At 35.9% G+C, this 21,255-nt stretch overlaps 2 protein-coding genes across 2 annotated transcripts in view; one reads left to right on the forward strand and one right to left on the reverse strand.

Annotated features, from left to right (window-relative positions):
- The window catches only part of LOC134749011 (protein sidekick-1-like), a 160,764-nt gene extending 140,686 nt beyond the window's left edge, over positions 1–20,078 (reverse strand). The window contains exon 1 of the mRNA XM_063683900.1: positions 19,906–20,078. Within this exon, the coding sequence (XP_063539970.1) occupies positions 19,906–20,002 (97 nt within the window). The 5' untranslated portion in view covers positions 20,003–20,078. The remainder of the gene's footprint in view (positions 1–19,905) is intronic.
- LOC134749012 (large ribosomal subunit protein bL34m) overlaps positions 1–21,255 on the forward strand; it is a 559,836-nt gene that overhangs the window by 134,414 nt on the left and 404,167 nt on the right. The window lies entirely within an intron of this gene.

The raw sequence follows: 21,255 nt of genomic DNA on the forward strand, positions 1-21,255 counted from the left end.
TAGCAGACCGCTGCAATGCCTCCTTCCTCCTTCCTTCCTTCTTTTCCTTCCTTTCCTTCCTTCCTTTCCTTTTGGGCATAGGTTAAATCAAGGTAGGTACTGTAGGTAGTTAGGGTACGTAAAAAAGTCAAATATTAAGCCCAATTTTACTCATAACAGGCAGCCTGAATGTAACACATACATTAAATCACAAGTTAATCGTTCATAAACCTCTGATGCACCCCCGCAACTTGCCTCACAAACACCACTTATACTGAATTTATTTTGCCCCCCGCACATAAATAAGCGGGAATTGTAAGTAACATCGCGCCCTCTGTTGGTTAACTTCGGCCACTTTGTCCTGATTCTCGAGTGGCGGAAGATGGAGATTTACTCTGTCCGTGTTTATATTTTTAGGCTTCAGATTATCTTTCCCAAAAAACCTATAGCTATTTGGTGTCATAGTTATTTCTTTTACAAGAGCGCAAAGTAGTTGTTTAAACTCGCGTGCTAATATTGATACCCGAGAATCTTGAGCATTGCGAGGGTTTCAAGACACGAGGGTTAAACAAATTTTGCCACCGAGTGAAGCACAATTTTTTTCGCCACACCAACACAAGGAAAACACTAACTGTAAAATATCAAAGAAAATCAAAGCAAACCAATTCAAAATTTGGGTTATTAAATATTTATCATTAAGAATCATCATTTAAAAGTAAATTCCACATAAGGAAACAACTCAAAATTTTCATTTGTTTACTTTGCCCCACATATCGATAAAATGAAATTAAATTCTCATCAGTTTTTGAACAATCAAGAGAGCCTTTACCAGCTGGTGTGATGAAAAATGATGTCCTTTCTTATTGTTTATTTTGCGATTACACTTAAGATTTTTTTATTGTACTCATAGGAAATGCGATACAAATTCAAAACAAACGTTGATTGATTCAAATATTCGCATCAAATCTATAATTACAATATTCTGATTCAGACATGTTAACAAAACTATCATTATTGTTTATTATTGGGTACGATTTATTAATACTACCAACGCTAGTAAAATCCATTTGGGTCGAATACATTTCCTCATTAGTATTCTGTGGTTGAAATTGTAATTCAATAAACAGTCATTTGGCTTAGAATATGAAGGTTGGCTTAGTTGTGGCCAATGTGGGAAATAATAACGTTTGCAACTGCCACATTTTAAACTCATTACTGCATAGCTATTAGTTCAAATTAAGCTCATTATATCACGGTCGGTTAGGCTACCAGGTTCAGGAATAAATTGATATTGATGCTATTTAGAAATACTCGTACTTTAAATTAAAATATGTAATCAAAAATTTCAAATTAACACATTCAGTGCTCGTAACCCGGTTCTCTATTTGTAGTCGCTGTTTCTTTATATACGAGATTTTGCATGTTACGCGCTACGAGCAATTCAAAATTAACCACAGGTTTACCACGTATTTAAGGTAAACGGTACTATTTAATATGCAGAATATTCAGATACGTCTGCGAGCGATACTCCAGATTTTATATTAAAGGAAAAAAAATCCCTTTAATATAAAAATTAAACGGTGTTTTTTTTAGAAAAAAAGTAGCTCAATAAGAGTTTTGAATGATTCATGGTTAGTTTCACTAGACTTATATTGACCGGGATATAGACCGTGATTACCTTTGGTATTGTTTATGAGTTCTCGATATTCGACGCAGTTACATGCATCTTGTTCACGGGTGACTGAATATAGCGGGTGGTTGTCAAAGTATCCTATGTCCTTCCCCGGGACTAAACTATATCTATACCAAATTTCAACTAAATCGGTTCGGCGGTTTAAGCGTGAAGAGGTAACAGACAGACAGACATATTTTCGCATTTATAATATTATATAGTATGGATGACTCACACCGACTCTTAGGATTCAATAATAATAGGTGACCGTTGATCACGTGAAGATTTATATAGAAAAAGATGTGTAGGATTCTTCGACCCGGAGCCAGGTCGTCCTAAAACCGGCATCCTAATGCTAAATACACAATATACACATACACAATGCCATTAGCACGTGTTCACATCAATTGCTAATGATGTTGTTTAACAATCTAGATTACGCATGTTCGGAGTTCGGAGTTCATTTTAATATACGTCTGATTATTATCACATCGTTATCTGTTGTTTTACAAGTTGCGTTAACGGACTAAATTGCCGTTAGAACATGTCGTGGATGAGTAATGGTTCTTAGAGTTCGACGTAAATTTGGTAAATTGGTCATTAATTCAGTATGCGTTCGCAATACAATGAGTAACTTTGTACACTGCGCAATCTTGTTGCTTTGAATTTTAAAAAATACCTTCATAATTATGATTTATAGATACAGTTCAAATAAGCGACATGGTCAAAAGACAGATCCTCATTTAGCGGCACCATACTTCACAAAAATTGAATTGTTTCTGACCATGGTTTAAGACAACATAACAATAAAAACAGAACACATTTACTTAATTTCGCTTAAAAGTACATGACAATTAAAAATGGATTTAAATTTAATTTAATTTAATGCATAATTGTTTTCCTTCGTATTTTCTCGGAATCGTTCGTATTTGTCATGCTTCTTCAGTCAATCTCAGTACTTTTTGTACCGAGACTGACTGAAATAGCAAGATACGATCGTACGTTTCCGTGAAAAAACGATGGAAAATCATTATGCACTACATCTGTACACATATAACTTACATTAAAAAATGTCAAAAACAATCTAAACTAATTAGACAAAATATTTAGATCAGTACGATTTCACTTACTACTATTTTTAATCGCTTTTGGGGACATGTTTCGCATTCGTCTGCCGTACTGATCTAAATATTTTAAAATATGTTTCACGATAGTTTAATTTCTAATTAGACAGCCAAAAAATGCGACAAAATTCTATGAGGGATAACAAAAAAATTAAGTATGAGACAGGCGACTTACAAAGAGAAAAGAAAATCGGCCAAGTGCGAGTCGGACTCGCCCACCGAGGGTTCCGTTCTTTTTAGTATTTGTTGTTATAGCGGCAACAGAAATACATCATCTGTGAAAATGTCAACTGTCTAGCTATCACGGTTCATGAGATGCAGCCTGGTGACAGACAGACAGATAGACAGACGGACAGACGGACAGCGGAGTCTTAGTAATAGGGTCCCGTTTTTACCCTTTGGGTACGGGACCCTAAAAACGACCTGACTATACAAGTAAATGGGTCAAGTGAAAAGCGGTAAGGAACGAATGAAAGAATACATTTCGAATGTTTACTTTTAGAAATTAAATTATGTATAGTACTTACCTAATACTTCACCTGATACCATGATACCTATATTTAAATAAATACTTTATTAAACCTCGTATTGTTTGTATGAATCTCTTTATTCTGAGACGCAGACAAGACAACTTTTTATTTAAGTTTATTGTTTGCAAAATATTTCTTCCGGCATCTTGAAAGAAAATACCTAACAAAGCCGGACCGTTGTTTCCAGTCCCTAAGAAAAGCTTCAATATAAAATAGCACCATAAGAGCTCTATTTCTACTGGCAGGATAGATTTCAAGATGCAAAGCACCGGTAACAAGCAGCAAAAACAATTTGCGTGTTATAAAGCTCCTTAGTGGTACAAAGGCAGGTGGGGGCAAAGCGAGGATTTGCCTCTCGACCCGCGGTCGCGGCCTGGTCTTGAATTCCCAATGCTGCCGAGATCGGAAGATATAAGCCCTTAGGCGAACCAGTATACATGCAATGTCAAGATAAACTAGGACTCAGAAAGCTCAGTTTGACTGAGCGTGCGCCTACTTTAATCTTTGTAAGCTATTGGAATTAGGCCCCTGCCAGAACACTACTTACGTGTACCGTAAGTTTATTTTTTTTTGTTAGCTAAAGGTCGCAAAACAAAGATTTAGTTTGTCGTCAGCAGTAGTAGAGTAGTAGATCTTTTTTGCAGAATATAATATACCCTTTTTGGTACGTAAGACTTAGTGACGAGAATAAATATATCATTACTCTGTAAAGGTGACATTCGGGTGCCAACTGCAGCTTTATTACTGCGGTGGCATCATTGCCGCAGCGTAGACGCGGCCTCTGTAATATCCTAACTGTAATGCATTTGCAGTGGCCATCCGAATGTGACCTTTAGGGTTAAAGTCAAATATTACTTCCGTCATACACTGCATATATCATATTTATGATCAAAACTATACTGACTTAATCGTAATCATCATCATGGCAAATAAAACATTTAAAGTTGAACACTAGTCATAAAACCCGTCCATTTACAATCCCCGTCCCCGTCAAAACTATTGAGTCCCGTCAATAGTTTTAAATCTCTTTCTCATATTGGCAAACCGATGATAAGTAATTTTATTTTTCTTTTATGAAACGCAAATATCAAATTGATAGAATGTCAAACGAATATAAACAGCATGTTGACTTCATATATCTACAATTCGTCTCTCTCTGTAAAATCAATCAAATCAAAACCTGACGTGACGCTTCATCCAAAGTCAAACCGGACCGTCCTAATTATTAAGCGACACGAGCCCCTAACTTTCGCCATCATACACTGTAACCTTCACGAAGTTCCCGGCACTCGATGGAAACTGTCCGGAACTTGCCAACTGATAACAAGAGACTCGCAACGTGTTGAGGCCTTTTTTCAAATAATGAGCTTGGATTCACGTGGACTAGAATCAAAAGTTCCTTTATTAAAAGTTGGAGTAAACAAAAGATGGCGGATACGAAGAAAGTTAGGGAAATGGTTATGGACGGGTAGGCTGAGTATGGCCGACTTAAAAATGGAGCTCATTTTTTTACCACACAAGTATTCCTTATTATTTATAGTACATATATAATAGATATATCTTCACAGAAGACGTATTATAATAATTTTCGATAATTTCTACTAAAATAATAGTCGCGAGATACAGTACCTATATCAGATTTACATACATCCTACGTCCCTGCAAATGTTTTTCTAATACTATGACAACGTAAGTAGTATTTTAACCACATATTTATTATCAACTCACAAAGTTATTCCTGAGTTTTGACAAAATTATGATGCACTTGAATCATAATATGGATAATTTTACTCTTGCCTATGACAAACATTATAAGAACACTTGTCCTGCCAAATATATCTTTCACCTACAAAGAGACATCAACAAAACCATTAATCACTCCAAACTGCGAATCCCTTTAAATTCTCATAAAAACATCTCTCCTACATCAGCCGTGCGAAACAGGGGTAACTCCTCAACTGACATTAATAATAATGCGAAAGCTTTTACTCGACGTCGCATGACAAAAGACGCCACTATCGAACTACCCAACACCAAGATGCCCCAACCGCCTGTACATTTCATACAATTTTACTACTTGTCTCCTCTTCCACACTCGCATTCCACCAAAATTTATCTGTTCCGCGCCATGTGTATTATTGCCGGAATTGGGTTAGTTTATTTTGCCATACAGAGGAATATTTGGTACAGTTTTAAAGGTTCATTGATTCTACGGCTGTATATCAACTGCGGCATTTTTGTGGTTCAATTCACATATTAGATTAGTTTGCTAAGTCTTTTGTGAAATAGGTATTACAGCTTTGCGAAAAGGTATTATTCTCTATTATACCTATGTGGAGCAATTTGACCGCCATTACCACGTTAACATTCTGTTATCCATCATCATGCCAGCTGGAAGATTCTTTCTGGGTACCCCCCACAGATTTTCTCAACTACTGAATTCGTGCTACCCTCATCTAAACGGATATCGTCACGGCCACGAACATCAGTCAGTCTTGTTGGCGGCTTTTTTATACTTCATCCACTCCCCGGTACTCGAGAATCTTTCAGTCCCAGCGGGCATTAATAAGTAATTCAACTGAGCAATGTGCCAAACTCACTTCAAGACTGGAAACTCTCTAAGCCGTGTCGACGACCTTGGTCCTCTCGGAGATCTCTTCATTTCTTATTTAATCTCAAGAAAATACTCAGAGCAAACTTTTTCCATCTGACTGTCACTACAAAAGATTATCCTATCTCGTCGCATAATAACTGATTGTCCTAATGTAATGTTACGCATAAAACTCTTTCCGCATATTTTTTCTCTAGCTGAAACAGAAAGTATTTTCGAATATATTTTGCATGCAAATGAATTTTGTGTAGAATAGGGTAGGTTAGGTTAGGTTTGTTTTATAATTTTTCAGAAATGTTATTAGTTTCAGCACAATAACAATTATGCGAAATGAGTTTTATGCGTAACATTATGAGTACATTAGGACAATCAATTATTATGAGACCCAATATAGACCCAGATTATCATTTAATCCTAGATTCCGATGATCTAAACTCATATAAAGTCTAAATAATTTGAATAGAAGGAGTCCACATAACTGCCATTAATTAAAGGTGAAGTAGAATGTCACGGGTGTTGGCTGCTCATGACGGGTGAAAAGGGTAGGTACTAATCGGGCGGTACAGTTGGCCTAGTCGGAGCATTTGAGCTTCCGTAATAGTTTCCGTATTGCCCAATTATTTGTACATGTACGGAAACCGATCGTTCGCTTGTTTGTAGAATAGTTTTTTTCCTAAAAGAAAAAACTTCTAACATATTAATTTCAAATCATTTACTTGAACGCGCCTTGAATATGTTTGTATTTAAAATTAATTGAAAGCAAACAAAACCAACACAGATAAAGTAATACCAAGAAAAGTAAAAAATAAATAAAAAGCTTGAAAAAAGTAGTTTTTAAAAATCAGGTTGTGACAACACCACAGTTAATGGATTAAATGGTCTTGATACTTGTGAAAAAATGTTCTACCATACTTACCGTGTATTTTTAGGGTTCCGTAGCCAAATGGCAAAAAACGGAACCCTTATGGATTCGTCATGTCTGTCTGTCTGTCCGTCCGTCCGGATAATTATGATGATGGACATATGGTGCAAGTATTAAGATGTTACATTTCACTTACCCGTCATCATCTAAAAATATGTTTTTTTCCGTTTATCACAAAACACAACGAACATTTAAATGATTCTGACCATTAAATAAAACCATACACTTGTCATGTGAATGACGTTTAGTGACTGCTAAAAAACATTACCATGTATAGTTTTGTAATTTGCTGTCAAAATATTGCGCTAAAGATTTTTCTTGGTCTTCAGTGTCTTCACTACATAGTATAAAACAAAGTCGCTTCCTGCTGTCTGTCTGTCCATATGTATACTTAGATCTATAAAACTACGCAACGGATTTTGATGCGGTTTTTTAATAAATAAAGTGATTCAAGAGGAAGTTTTATATGTATAAATAACACATCAGCGTTGCACCCGTGCAAAGCCGGTGCGGGTCGCTAGTACTCTATAAACAATTCTTTATCTGCATTTGTTATTGTTGGTCATATTGTCGACATGTTAGCTGTCGTCAAAACACGTCGAAAACGCCTCCCGTTGGCCACATTCATCTCTACAAGTGCAGCATAGTGGGATATAAATCCCGACAACCATGCTTAGATATGTAAGCGTGTTGCCGGCCAGGAACAAATCGCAATTTGTCAGCTTCGGACCGGGGCGGGGCAGCGCGCCAACTGGGTCGTCCGTCAAACTAACTTCATTTGGCTCCAGTTTTAACTTGGTACAACTGCGAGCGGGGTTTGACGACAGCTCGTATGGTTCCGCGGGAGGTAAAAACCTTAAAACCACTAGTATTTTTAAATAATCAAATTAGGTATTTGCTTAGCTTTATTCATTAAAAAACCTAATCCAATCATCAGTCGTGACGGTGATAACAGTTAATATTTTTTCTCTTTTGTATAAAGTACGGTTAAAAGCTGAAAAGAATATCATACATACACACATCTGTATACTGTATATACAATTTATAGATTGTAATAATGTGGTACGTCCCACAATAAAAAAGGAAAAATATATTAACATTTAAGCTGAAAAGAATCTGTTAATTTTGCGAAGAAACTATAATAAAACGTATGTTATGATTATTTAATTTGCTAAATTTATATACGAAGGTTACGCAATACTTAATTATTCCCATAACGAATTAGTATCACGTATAGCGTTTTTAAATTCACGTTATGTCCTTTTCAAGCTATGCAAAAGCCTACATCTCCGATGGAAAGGTGATTATTACAATCACTCAGAAAAGATTCTGAATATAAAAGCAAAGCAAGGTATAACCAAAATTCCTCGCAAAAGTGCCAACGGAATCTTCAAATAAATAAAACATCTACTTCGCGCCACAAAAGATACAAAGCACCCCTGGGGATCTTTATAAAACATATTTCCATAAAGTTTCCCCCAACTAATATACCCGCTATGCGTCAACTAGGATTCAAACCCACACCTGCTCCGCGAACTTTCTCGTTGCTCCATAATTGAATTTTCAACTGCATTTTAACACTACCGGCTTATGCTAAACTGTTGCAAATATTATTCTACGCCCAGATATTTTTACAAATTTCCGGGGGTGGTTTAGCCTCTGTTGCATGGAGTTTAAAGTGCAACAGACAACTTGTGATATTGTTCACTGCCAAGTTAAGTGATAAAGTCAGCGCTGATTTGTAAAATTATGTTATATAAGTGCAATACCTACGTAAGGTAAATAGGTACGAGTATGTACGTTAAATAAAAATTTCAAATAATTCTCAAGGCGAAACAGCTGAGGAATCTAACCCGGTAGCCGGTACAGTGAGTTAAACATTTTGTGTGTCAGACTTTCTACCTCTTTTGTTTTATTGAATAGGATAGGTACTAGTTCGATTTCATCGTAAAACGTAGGCTTCAATGTAAGATTATGGTAAGTATATCAAGCCTTTCTTTTCTATTTTTCCTATCCCTTCTTACCTAGTATATTTCCTAACTTAACTACTAACCAGATATCTTGAGGGATGTTCCTTCGCTAATAGAATTAAGGAGAAAGATAACTGGCATTTTGAGATACCTACACCAAAGTTTCCTCTAATATTCCACGCCGGCTGAGCCGCGATCACAACGCAATGATAAGTTAGGGCTTTGCGAATAGTTAGGGCTGATGGTTTCAAACCATTTGGAACAAAAATTTGAAAATCTATTATCGGAAATGCTTAACAATTTTCTATCAGATGTTAGTCCATGCCTTGAATTATTTCATACCATGTTGGTATAAACGTTCAGCGCACTAGATAATAAACAAGCACCCTATTTAGCTTATGGGGTTTGCATGTCCAGAAGTCCTCATTTTCCTCTCTGTATATTAACATTATTGAAAATATTTTGACAATTTTTTTTGTATATCAAGCACAGCTATGCCCCTACGTCGAATTTATAATCATTATAAGAATTAGGAGCATTTAGAAATTTGTATGAAATCTGTTTATCGCTCCTATTTTTTCCAATAAACAAGAAATCGAAAATAGTCAAACGTAGGGGCATATAGCTATGGTTAATATACATCAAATTATGTGATGTGGCCGTCTCCTTTCCTCTTAAAATATATGAAGTTAACTTCTTCTTCTAGCAGCAGGTAACAAATTATGACATCATTTACATTAACCTGTCATTCCTGCTAAAATTGTGTCCAAAGAAACTCAACTAATTATCGAGATCTATTAGTGAAATTTCGTAGTTGTCGCTTTCTGCGTTGAGCAAACAGAACGAGAAAACGAGAAAAATTAGGAATAATTCCGAAAACAATATTGACTGCCAATAAGTAGAAACAAAGCAAGGCGCCCCATTCTAAATAGTCGCGACCGCATTCGCGAACCCTTTCGGAAAAAGGTCGGGAAACGACCTCCTTGAGATTAGCTGTTTTGCTTAGAAAATTATTTACCGAAGCAACACCGAATCAGCAAACGGGTAGGTTTCCGATTGCGGAAAATCCAAAAGGATAAAAAAAAGGGTTAGGATCGGTGTAAGTTGGGAAAGGAAAGAGAACGACGTCGTAAACGTCGTTTAGTTTATTAAGGTTCCGTACCCAGAGTAAAAACGGGACCTTATTACTAAGACTCCGCTGTCTGTCTGTTCATCTGTCACCAGGCTGTATCTCATGAACCGTGATAGCTAGACAGTTGAAATTTTCACAGATGATGTATAACAACAAATACTAAAAACAGAATAAAATAAATATTTAAGTGGGGCTCCCATACAACAAACGTATTTTTTTTTTGCCGTTTTTGCGTAATGGTACGTAATCCTTCGTGCGCGAGTCCGACTCGCATGTGGCCGGTTTTTCGACTGACAGGCTTTTTTACCCGGTTTCTAGCAGTGCAATTTAACTTTGTCGAAGCTCAGTTAAAGTAAATGTGTGACTCTCGCTCTGTCACAAAAATAACCCACGTTACAAGAGAAAACGGATTTAATTGTATACCGTCTAGTGCAATAAAATACACAGTTGAACTCATCTTTCAATGTAACATTAGTAAGCAGGTTTTAACGCGTGGTGCAGCAGTGATAAGCCCGAGCATTAACTCCTTCTCCTTGGTGTTATCATGTACTATTGTCATTACTAGTATTTCTGGAAATAGGTTTTGTTTCGTATGGTCTAAAATAGGCACATTTTCTTATGTGGTATGTAGGTAGACAGTAATATTCACATTTCAAAATATAAACTCAAAATTAATGAATTTACATAAATAGTGCTTTGGTAATATGCTTGATAATAGTGTCAGTTAATCAGTATTAATGATAATTATTTAAATCAGTTACTATGCAAAATTTCATACCAACAAAGGTATAAACCTCAACACGTGCGGAATTTATGTTCCCAGAAGTCAGATCGTCAACATCTCTAACGCCTCCTGAGGACGTCTCGTAAATAGGCGAAACACGTGTCGAGTCTTTTAGTGATGCTTTTTTAAATTTGTTTGCGTAGGTATTTATTTTCACGGTAGAAGGATGCAGATGTTAACTTTTAATTGCATGCAAGTGTCGATATAAAATTCTGCAAAGTAACGCCTGCTTTTAATAATAATTTATAATTAGATAATTATTAACTGTTCACAAATAATGTTAATTACTGACATCATATGCATGATAATAAAAGCTGAAAGCTAGCAACAGCATATTGTACAAAACTGCGTTAAACAACGCTACGATTTATTTTAATCAAATTCAGATTACTCAACTGGGCACACCAAGACTTAACAGTACAATAATAGCAACCCAAACACCTCTTCAAGTGGATATCATTAAACACATCGCTGTCTACATTACCTGTCTGCACCGCGACCGCAAACAAAAGAACCGCTCACTCGTCTCGCTAGTGAAATACATCGTTATTCACAAACTTTATAAAATACTTCGCTACAGGTAAACCAGTCACCACCATAAGTCACACACAGCTATTACGAATCTAAGGCTCGTATTATGCTGGTGAAGACCGTAGTTTAAAACTTACGTTTTGTGAATCAGGATCAAAACAAAGGGTTGTGGGGGCTACGGTAAAATCACTGGAGACTCCAGAGACGTGATCAAAGGGGATGATTCGGGCCCTTAACGTTTGATTTGCTTTTTAGTCCACTCTAAGGTCGATGGGATGTTTGAAGAGATAACTGGAGCGGTGAAACGGTGAAGGCTGATTGGGGAGTTTTATCTAGAAACTAAAGCCTGTTACGTAGTGTTATAGGTACTAATATTTAGCATAATATATTACAACATAACTACAAATGTTTAGGCAATTATCATTTGTCGCTAAGCTGCGAACTTTCGAAATTTGATTTGTATGGCTCGTATTTAACGGATGCCATATGTAATTGTAGCTCATAGGTAATTAGGATCAAATTGTGATGAGTTTGTAAAGTTCCAAAAACGTTAAAATTGGCACAGGAGAGCTTTACCACGAGTATCATCAAATCAATTATAAAATTAGAAACAAACTATTAATTTGTATTAATTTATAGGATAATTCGTTTCAACGCGTAGTTAAAAAAAAATCCGCGTTGAATATTGATTTAACCAAGGTACAAGGCATACTTGCATACTATACATATATTATACAGCGGCGTTATTATAGCGCAATAATTTCGCAACAGTAGTGCACCTGCAGTTAAAATCCGAATCATGGAACATTATGTCAGAATTGTATTCATAAATATTGGTAAAACTTGGCATCCTTTTGTCTTTTAGTGTATTATTATTACCGTACTGACACCACGCTACGCTAGCCCTTCCCAGCGTATGAATAAACATCGGCGTGTTTGCATTTTTCGATATGGATTATTTCGGCGGCGGTGCCCAGCGCGGTTATTATATTTTACTAGCTGTTGCCCGCGACTTCGTACGCGTGCGTGGATTAACCCTTTTAGGGGATGAATATTTAAAACGCTTAAATTACTTTTCTTGTATTCTAATAATATGCCTTTATACAAAGATTCAAGTCCAGCACTCAAAAAATATTTGATCTCCATACAAACTTTCAACCCCATTTTTACCACCTCGGGGGATGAATTTTCAATAATGCTGAAATAAGTTTTTTTCTCTTTTAATTATATATCTTTCTATGAAGTTATAAGTACCTAGCTTAAAATAAAATTACGATCACGACAAACTTTCAACCCCTTTTAACCACTTTAGGGGATGAATTTTAAAAAAACGCGTGAATCACTTTTCTTGTATTCTAATAACATGCCTTTATGCAAAGATTCAAGTCGCGCACTTAAAAAAATGTTTGACCTCCATACAAACTTTCTACCCCTTTTTCACCACCTTAAGGGATGCATTTTCAAAAACGCTGAAATTAGCTTTCTTCTCTTTTAATGAAATATCTTTTAACGAAGTTTCAAACTCTTAGCTTAAAATATAATTTGGACCCTATACAAACTTTCAACCCCTTTAACCCTTTTAAGGAATGATATTTTAAAAACGCTGAAATTACTTTTCTTGTATTCTAATAATATGCCTTTATACAAAGATTCAAGTCCCACACTCATAAAAATATTTGATCTCCATACAAACTTTCAACCCCTTTTTCACCACCTTGGGGGATGAATTTTTAAAAACGCTGAAATAAGATTTCTTGTTTTCTTATTATAATTAATAAACATTTATATTATAAAATTTGTACCCCAAGACAAACTTTCATCCCCTTTTTAACCCCCTTAGGGGTTGAATTTCCAAACACGTCAATATTACTTATTTTTGTAATCGGCTTTATTATGCCTTTCTAGGAAGTTTCAAAGTATTTAGTAATGGATTCAAACTTTCAACCCTTTTTTAACCCATTTAGGGGATGAATTTTTAAAAACGCTGAAATCACTTTTCTTGTATTTTAATAATATGCCTTTATAATATACGAAGTTTCAAGTACCGCACTCAAAAAAATGTATGATCTCCATACAAACTTTCAACCCCTTTTTTACCACCTTAGGGGATAAATTTTGAAAACCCCCTTCTTAGTGGATACTAACGTCATAAAAGCTACCTATTGTGAAAAATTCAGCTCTCTAGGTCAAACGGTTTGGGCTGGGCGTTGATTTAAGTGAGTCAGTCAGTCAGGACTTTTACGTTTATATATATAGATTAGTTTCAAATGTTTTTTTACCATATTTTTATATAAAACTATATTATATTATCTAAGTGGTTTCCGAGTGGTAAATATTGCCAACTAATTTATTGTTTTTTTTTATATTATTTATTTTGTTGTTATAAAAGTTGCTCAACTAATAAAATCTTATGAAGGATCATACGATTTTATTTTGTGTTAGTTATCTCTAAATGAATACGTTCCATATAAGTTCAGTCAGAGCAGTTGACCGACTTCAGCGAGAACTAAAATGCAGGTTAATTAGAGTGAGAAGGCTAAAGGCAGTTATAAATATACATACCCACGTCGAGTTCCTCACTATAAAAATGAAAAAAAAAAACGATATTTATTCACATTCTGGGATCATATCCAGTTTTCCCCTCATTATTACACTGCTGGGCAAAGCCTCCCCCCAATTTCTCCACAGATCTCTTTCGAATGCTGTGTCTGGCCACTCCTTCAAAAATGAGTCTAGTTCATCCAACCATCGCCGGCGGGGTCTACCAAACCCCCGAGTTGAATTTTCGGGCTCCCACTCTGTAGCCATTTTGCCCCACAACTCATTCGGCATTCGGCAGACGTGACCAGCCCAGTCCAATTTAGGTTAGCTGCCTTCCGAGCTACATCGACGATTTGGGTTTTGGAGCGCAGCGTGGTGTTCCGGACTCGATCCACCAATTTGACAAATTTACACCTAATATGTTACGGTCTATGGCTCGTTGGCACACTCCGAGTTTGGGCTTCTGAGCTTTAGTCAAAGACCAAGTCTGTGCACCGTAGGTTAGAACTGGGAGTATGCACATATCCATGAGCTTCCGTTTGAGTGACATCGGAAGATTACCTTTCATTGTGTGTTTCATGGACCAATAGCTCTTCCAAGCGTTTTCAATCCGTCTTTCGACCTCTTTTTTCCTTTATTCTAATGAATGGTGTTATTCCCGACAAAGGCACCTTATTATCCTGCAAAAACCTATTACGTGTACCGACTATTTTTAAAGAGTTATTATTATTATTTTAAAATAAAATTAAACAAATAAATATATTGGGCACATTTCTATTTTCGTCGACGCTTCCGTTTCGTTTGCTGCTCATCGCACTGCGATAGCCTATTGTTTTCCAAAATTCGCGATACGACCTCTGTGTTACACACATAACAAGGGAATCTAAATTTTGGGTTGAAAACATGTTGAAAACAAAATCAAGCGTGTACCAGAAGCAATTGGCATACCTATTTTTTTGGTGTTTGTGCTAAAGCTTGTTAAGTCAAGAGGGATTAGTATGTCTATTTTTAGTCTTAAGCACAAAGTCGTGTAGAAATAGTTTCAACATTTAGGTACGTCAGTTTTGTTCTACTGTGCATGACTTATGTCGTTTGCTTTTGATGTTACAAAGTCGAGGACACTATTAGACGAAAAAAATCTTAAGTCAACAAATTGTTTCATATTAGTCACTATGCTTTCCACCCAAAAAAGACATAAGACCAAAAAAAAAACTCCAATAAAAACATCATTCTATTGCAGCAAGCAAACTGGATTGCTGTTAAATCTCAAAGTAGTTTACGAATAAAAAGCCATTTGACTTTTTATGAACTTCCATAAAACATGTGATTCCTTTCATTTCATCGTCGTGAATTTATCGACGACTAGAATCACCATTTATATAAAATGTTCCGTCCAAACTCATTGGCTTATTTTCACGCTGTATTTCTACAGTATGTAATCAATGAAATATTATCTGAAATTTTGATTCACACTTGGTATTTTATGTAGGTATATAAATCAAGCAAAGTGATAACCAAATTCACTTATTTTTAAATTATGATTTTATGTCGTCATTAACTAAGTCTAATATTGATATTTCGTGTAATAGGAAAAAGACAGTCAACATTTTGCAATTATATAAAATTACGAGTAATTCTCCGAATTACAAAGCTTAATTGAGCACTGATCACAGAACTATTCTGTTTACAACGTAGGTTAATCAATCGAAATAATTAAAACGATTTTGTAACCACAACAAAGCATACCGCAGATGTCAGTTGCCAGAAAAAAGAACTAGCAAATGTAATTAAATTACAAAAAATACATGCTTAATAAAAAAAAAGTTTTAATATTTTAGTTTTCTCTTTTGAATATATAACAAGTGACGACAAGTTAATGACGACGTCTTGCTCTTTTAAAGCAGATGATAAAATTATATTAATATTAATTAATTTGCTTTTCACTGTGGCGAAGTAACTGAGTCTATTATCCTTAAAACTTTACATTTTTGCGACATGTATTTTGAACACGTATGGAAGCAATACAAAATACGCTAGAGCTGATTGCGTAATCGTTACACATGAAAGTACAATTCCATTTTTGAATCAAAAAGCCATCACCAATAGCGTTCACTGAATCGGTAATCTTAAAATACCCTAGTAAAATCATTCGCCGAATTTTCATTCGATTCTTCCAGTCGGCTGGCCAGGGTTGCCACGCACTCCAGACCGATTGATTCGTGATTGATATTGCGGTCTTGCATTTGCTCCTCCCTCGTGTGAAATGTCTCGCGATAAGTGCTAGGGTTGGCAACAAGAATAATTTTCAATTTGGGCGGATACGATATAGGTATCAAAATTCCAATTTACATAACGCATTTACTCGTACGTAAACTATGCGTGTCGATATAAAAGCGGCATATTTCCATAGCATGTAGAGAATTTTTATTCCGTAGCATGCATTAATAAAATAAACATTGGAATTTATTAACAGTTTAAATTCTAAGGGACAAAATATTTATTATGAAAACTACGGTCGTACAAAATCAATATTGTTGATAAAATACTGAATATATAATGGAAATGAACGTATAATATTTTGTTCAAATCTGCTGGAGATATTTTTGTGGAGACAATTTTTAATTTTTATATTTTCGATTATCGATTTATTTTTATGAATTTTAATGGACTTAATAGGTTTTCCTATCTTGATATAGGTTAAGAAATGTTTCAAAATGAAACTAAATTACATCTATACCTGTTCAACTTGAATAGATAAGTGACAACTGTTCTAATAAATTCCTTTGTTCTCCTTGCACCATTTTTACACATGTCTCTGTTTGGCCCGACGGTTGGCTGGTAGAGAATGCCATTAGACATTAAGTCCGTCATTTGTACAATATTATTATGTCTTGTGCATTAAAGTTTAAATAAATAAACTGTTCTAATTTTCCAGGAATTCACAGAGACCTGTTTAGATATTTGTTTATATACTTTTTTATTACGGAAACAAAATTTGGTAGGTATTTACCCTCAAGTTGGAAAGCAATGATTTCATGATGCTTTCTTAAGAGGAAATACCAGCTGAGCTCCTTTTCAGATTTGGAAATTTTAGGTAAACATCCCCGTCGCGCTGACGGGGGCGGCTCCTTAAATTAGTGCGATAAGGACAAACTGCAGCTTAGGCAAAAAAACCCTGCGTAAAAATCTCAGAAATCGAGATTTCGTTCTCGACATTTTCCTCCTCCAAAACTTAACCAATTGTTACGAAATTTTGGGGACGGAATGAGAAAGAAATTATCTGTATCTGACCGTTTTCATTATTGCGTTTATTGTTACTCATTTTGTATGCTACGACGTCTGTTTACGGCGCAATTTTTTGGCTGTTTTTATCGCTGTTTGAAGTTATAACCTAATTCTTATAGAAACCAGAATATCAAAAGAAGCAAAACGTTCAAGAACTCATTAAAAAAATATTCATCCAGGGCCAAAATCCAGAGAAGAAAATGTCGAGAACGTTTGTATGGAAAAATGATGTTTCCTCTTAATATTTGTTATTTAATATTCACCACTCACAAAAGCAAAAACTGTTTTTTTAACTTAGTAAATACATATTATTATGATTTTGTACCTACTATAGGTATCTTTTTTTAAATGTAATTAATTATTCTGCAGCTTTATATTTATTTTGTTCGCTTATATTTTATTTCAATTATAATCGCTACACCTTATAAAACAAAGTCCCCTTCCGGGTCTGTCTGTTTGTATGTTTGTGATAGTCAAAAACTACTGAACGGATTTTCATACGGTTTTTACTTATCAATAGTGATTTTTGAGGAAGGTTTAGATGTATAATTTGTTACTACCCGTGCGAATCCTGAGCGGGTCGCTAGTGATAAATAAGCCGTGCTTGTTCAATTTAAATTAATTTTATTAAATAAAAATAATGATATAATTTAAATGCAAGTTTATCAAAATCAAGAGTAAAGTATCCGGTTTGCTTCTTGAAACCGTAATACCTACCCTACCTGAAGGTTTGTTCAATATAATAATATACTCGTATTTATAAAACTTATTGTTATAAACTCGACAACGCACAACAAAAATGATCAGAAAATCATGAAATAAGTTGTGTACGTGCTGGTATTCAATATTTTTATGACACTGCCTTTAATAGTTTTATATATTGTCAACTGAAACTTTCTATGTTCAAATTATTTGATGGTAATAATTCTATCTTTCTTATCTTGTTTCTGCTGACACGGGACTAACTTTTTTGATACAATAATCTAGTCTCAGCTGTACTGGCGTACTAAAAGACTATTGTTATAATACTAAATTCTAAAACAAAAAAGTGAACATGTTTTTTCGTAAATATTTATAGCCAAATGAACGAAAACTAAATAGTTTTAAGCGTACATTTAAATACTATATTCTAAAATACTGGTATAAACAGAAAAACTTTAGTCTTTACTTTCACACTCCGATTGAAAATATGTCCATGGCTATCTCGGTAGAAACAGCAATGCAGACTAGAGGCGCCTTTCTTTCGTATCACTTAAATTCCTTGTCAACATCGGTTATTCGAAAGCGCTTCGACAAACTCTTTTATTTCTCAAATATTCTCGATTCGCATACGCTCAAGATGAAATGCGAAATTTGTTTTCCGTTCTATTCGTGAAATGACGGTGGAATAACTTCGTTTTGTTTAATTTGAAACAGTGACAGCGCATACTTTACGGGTATTGTGCAGGTTACCTCACGCTTTTTCGCCTCTGGCATTTTCGAGTTTGATAACTTATTTAGGTAATGTACGACATTTCATTTCGTATAGTTGGTTGGTATGATTTCATAATTTATTTAATGTGATCATTATTGCTATAAGTGCATGCAGCAGTTGCATTATACCTGAGAGACGCCACGGTCCGGGCTGTCAGCACCGCTGCTTTCTGAGCATCCACTTTTTAGGGGAACCTCGACACGAGAGAAGAAGAAGATTGCTATAAGTTCGATTGGTTTATTACTGCGTCGTGATAAAAGTGTATCATTGTCTTCCTCGCGTCGTCCCGGAGCCTGGGCTCCGCTTGGCAACTAATCCCAGGAATTCGCGTGGGCACTAGTTTTTACGAAAGCGACTGCCATCTGACTTTCCAACCCAGAGGGTAAACTAGGCCTTTATTGGGATTAGTCCGATTTCCTCACGATGTTTTCCTTCACCAAAAAACGATTGGTAAATATGAAATTATATTTCGTACATAAGTACCGAAAAACTCGAGTACGAGTCGGGGTTTGAACCCGCAACCTCCGGATTGCAAATCGCACGCTCTTACCGCTAGGCCACCAGCACTTTTTTTTTTTTTGAAAAATTATGTAACGAATAATATATTACGTTGTAAGTACCTACTAAAATAGATTGTTCTTTTTAAATGTATCTAAATAAGAAATACCAAAAAATACCATTTTAACTCAGACTTTTCTTCGACCTAACAGAAGCCAAAATAGTACTCCTTTTTTTTAAAATAGCGCCTGCCGTTTGAGAAGTAATTAGTACATTTTTAGGGTTCCGTAGCCAAAGGATAAAAACGGGACCCTATTACTAAGACTCCCCTGTCCGTCTGTCTGTTTGTCACCAGGCTGTATCTCATGAACCGTGATAGCTACAGTTGAAATTTTCACAGATGATGTATTTCTGTTGCCGCTATAACAACAAATACTAAAAACCGGCCAAGTGCGAGTCGGACTCGCGCACGAAGGGTTCCGTACAATTACGGAAAAAAGCAGCAAAAAATCACGTTTGTTGTATGGGAGCCCCATTTAAATATTTATATTATTCTGTTTTTAGTATTTGTTGTTATAGCGGCAACAGAAATACATCATTTGTGAAAAAATTTCAACTGTCTAGCTGTCACGGTTCATGAGATACAGCCTGGTGATAGACAGACAGACACACAGACAGACGGACAGACGGACAGACGGACAGACGGACGGACAGACGGACAGCGGAGTCTTAGTAATAGGGTCCCGTTTTTACCCTTTGGGTACAGAACCCTAAAAAAGTACGGAACCCCCGGTGGGCTAGTCTGACTCGCACTTGTCCGGTTTTTTCTATAGGTCTAGTTAATTTACTTACCTCCACTAGATACAGAAGCTGTAGTAGCCACGCAGAAGCAGTGCAGCAGCAGCGAGAGAAGCATCTTGCTCAACACTCTGTGTCCTGACTCTCTCATGCTCGCTCTTTCATCTTACACTGTTTCCAACTTGCTAGAGCGAGAGCTTGCATTTTCTTAGAGTTAATTCGTTACATTCTTGTACGTTGTACCTGAAAAGATAGAAAAATCTTTTAGTATAGTTTACTAATGTCAGGCATTGAAATGTCCAAGCCAGGTGGATGGCATCTAGGGGAGACCGAGGTAAGTTGTGGGAACTTATTAACTATTAGCGAGCACAACAGCGCGCGTTTGCTAGCTCGAGACTTGAACTAAAAAACGCGCGCTGTTGCAAGCTTGCTAATAGTTAATAAGTTCCTAAAAATCGACGTTGTCACAACTCTCCTCTGTCACAACTCACCTCGGTCTCCCCTAGTAGTTATTAGTAGGACATCGATAGGCAGACTAATATTTTTAACTGTCTTATCATGGACGCCAGCTTCTCCTAACGATGAAAAGGCATAATGATAGGTTTAACAGGAAAGGGGACGGCCGCTTCTCCATACAAGCGTAGTTCCCGTTTTCCTCTCTGGATATTGACATTATGGAAAATATGTTTACATAATTCGATGTATTAACTATAGCTACGTTTGACTTTTTTAGATTTTGTGATCATTGTAAAAATTTGGAGCGAAAAACAGATTCAATACAAAATGCTCCTAAATCATATCATAATCATCATCATCATGATGTCAGCCGATAGACGTCCACTGCTGGACATAGGCCTCCCTCCTTCTCTCCTCCTAAACCTTATAATAATTAAAAATTCGAAAAAATCAACCGTAGGGGCGTAGCTGTGATATACAACAAATTGTGTCAAAATATTTTCAATAATGTTAATATCCAGAGAGGAAAATGAGGACTACGTTTGTATGAAAAGGCGATTTCGCACGGGTCCTCCACTTTCGTCTTAAAGTGAGTTTTAAAATAGAGTTTAGAACATCTTACATTCTACTTAATAAAACTTCTCTGATGGAAGACATAGAAGTTGTAGCTTGCTTTAAAAAAAAAAGTTTAATTTGTGGTACCCGTGTAAAAAGCAATCATACCCAAACGAGAGTCGATATTGGATGTAATAGCAGGTATATATACATTGTACATCATCACCAAATGGAAAGTTTATTTCCAAACGTCTATCACACAAGTTTTAGGTTTCTCTATCTCTCTCTCTCTCTCTGGTCGTTTCCTCATGACTGAGGATAGTGGTCATCGCCATCTGACCTTCATCTGGACTGTATGATTTGCCTCCACCGGCTTCGGTCCATCGCATCCTT

The sequence above is a fragment of the Cydia strobilella genome, chromosome 17 (assembly GCF_947568885.1).
Source record: "Cydia strobilella chromosome 17, ilCydStro3.1, whole genome shotgun sequence".
Taxonomy (NCBI): Eukaryota; Metazoa; Arthropoda; class Insecta; order Lepidoptera; family Tortricidae; genus Cydia; species Cydia strobilella.